The 1,533-nt window shown below is 61.6% G+C and overlaps 1 protein-coding gene across 1 annotated transcript in view; it reads left to right on the forward strand.

Moving 5' to 3' along the window:
* DGKD (diacylglycerol kinase, delta 130kDa) overlaps positions 1 to 1,533 on the forward strand; it is an 80,762-nt gene that overhangs the window by 49,366 nt on the left and 29,863 nt on the right. The window contains exons 5-6 of the mRNA XM_010841256.1: positions 299 to 431; positions 1,206 to 1,312. Coding sequence (XP_010839558.1) covers positions 299 to 431; positions 1,206 to 1,312 — 240 coding nt within the window. The remainder of the gene's footprint in view (positions 1 to 298; positions 432 to 1,205; positions 1,313 to 1,533) is intronic.

The raw sequence follows: 1,533 nt of genomic DNA on the forward strand, positions 1-1,533 counted from the left end.
CACCCCCCGTCACCCTCCACCTTTCACCCCGTCACCTTCCCCCTGTCACCCTCCCCCCATCACCCTCCCCTGTCACCCTCCCCACCGAGTGCACAGTCCCAGCGTTGCCCACGCGGGCCTGTCTGGTCTGCGGCTCACTGTCTCAGATGCTCCTTGAAGGTTAAGGCTCATGGCTCTACCTGTGGGGTGTCAGCTGGTGACCCCGTCTGATTTCTTGTTGAACCTCGTCCAAGTTACCACATTCGGGAAGGTCAGAGGGGCACCTCACATTCACCATCTTTGGCCCCCATTACTGCAGCCCACCCAGTACAGCATGGACCACTTCTCAGGGACGCACAACTGGTACGCCTGCTCGCATGCAAGGCCCACCTACTGCAACGTGTGCCGCGAGGCCCTGTCCGGGGTCACATCCCATGGACTGTCCTGTGAAGGTACGGGCGGTGTGTCTGCCGCCGGGAGGGGCCCCGGGATGTGATGTGAGGCGCCCTCGGGGTCCAAGCGTAGTCACTTGTGGTCAGGGCAGCGTCAAGGGGCCTGTGTGAGGCCGCCCTTGTTTACTGTGCCCATGCAGGAGTCTGGGTAAAGGATTTTTTGCAGTGACGGAACAAGGTGAAAAGAGGGAATTGGTAGCATCGAGACACAAAGAGGAAGTGTGAAGGACGCAGAGGGAAAAGAGATTTAACCGTCTCGCGGCCACAGTGCAGCTGCAGCCCTGTCTGGGGCCATGTCTTCCAAACCAGAGGGCAGGGGTGCAGGGCTCGGGTGGGAGAGGGAGAGGAGAGCCGTGGCCCAAGGCCCAGTGCCCACCTGCTGCATGATCACAGACAGCTGGTGACCTTAAGAAGGGCTTTCACAACTTTTAAAGGTTGAAAAGTACCGAAAGAAGGCAACTGTGGTGTGACACAGAAAAATCACGTGACCCTTAAGTGTCGTCAGTTTCTGTGCATGAAGTGTGGCCACGCAAACCTTCGTGCTGTGGGGGCCACGAAGCCCGAGCTGCTCACTCTCTGGCCCTGACCAGAGAGCCTGCTGACCCTGGGCAGGCTGGCCACCTGGTCTCCCCGTGAGCGATGTGCACGCAGGCTGGTGGCTGCGCTTAGACGGGAACTGAGCGTCCATGCTGCACCCACCTTGGCCAGGAGAGCAGGGCCGCTCACCCTGGACTGCAGCCTCGGCACCGGACTGACATGCTCATCCTCTCCCAGTGTGTAAGTTCAAGGCCCACAAGCGCTGCGCTGTGCGTGCGACCAGTAACTGCAAGTGGACCACGCTGGCCTCCATCGGGAAGGACATCATCGAGGACGAGGATGGGGTACGCCTGGGGGACCCTGTGTGGCCCCTCTCGTGCTGGGCTGAGAGGCCCCCTGGCTCCTGCCTGGGCTCAGTTCTCCTGCTCCAGGGGAAGGGGGACAGGGTTCCCTCTGCATTGGTCCTCCTGGCATCCGGGCGTCCCGAGCCCTGTCCAGTCCCTGGGAGTTGTGGGTGCCCGGCAGGGGGAGCAGAGGTGTGGGCAGCCTCTGCAGACTGCACCCC

Source organism: Bison bison, unplaced genomic scaffold (assembly GCF_000754665.1).
Source record: "Bison bison bison isolate TAMUID 2011002044 unplaced genomic scaffold, Bison_UMD1.0 scf7180017864158, whole genome shotgun sequence".
Classification (NCBI taxonomy): domain Eukaryota; kingdom Metazoa; phylum Chordata; class Mammalia; order Artiodactyla; family Bovidae; genus Bison; species Bison bison.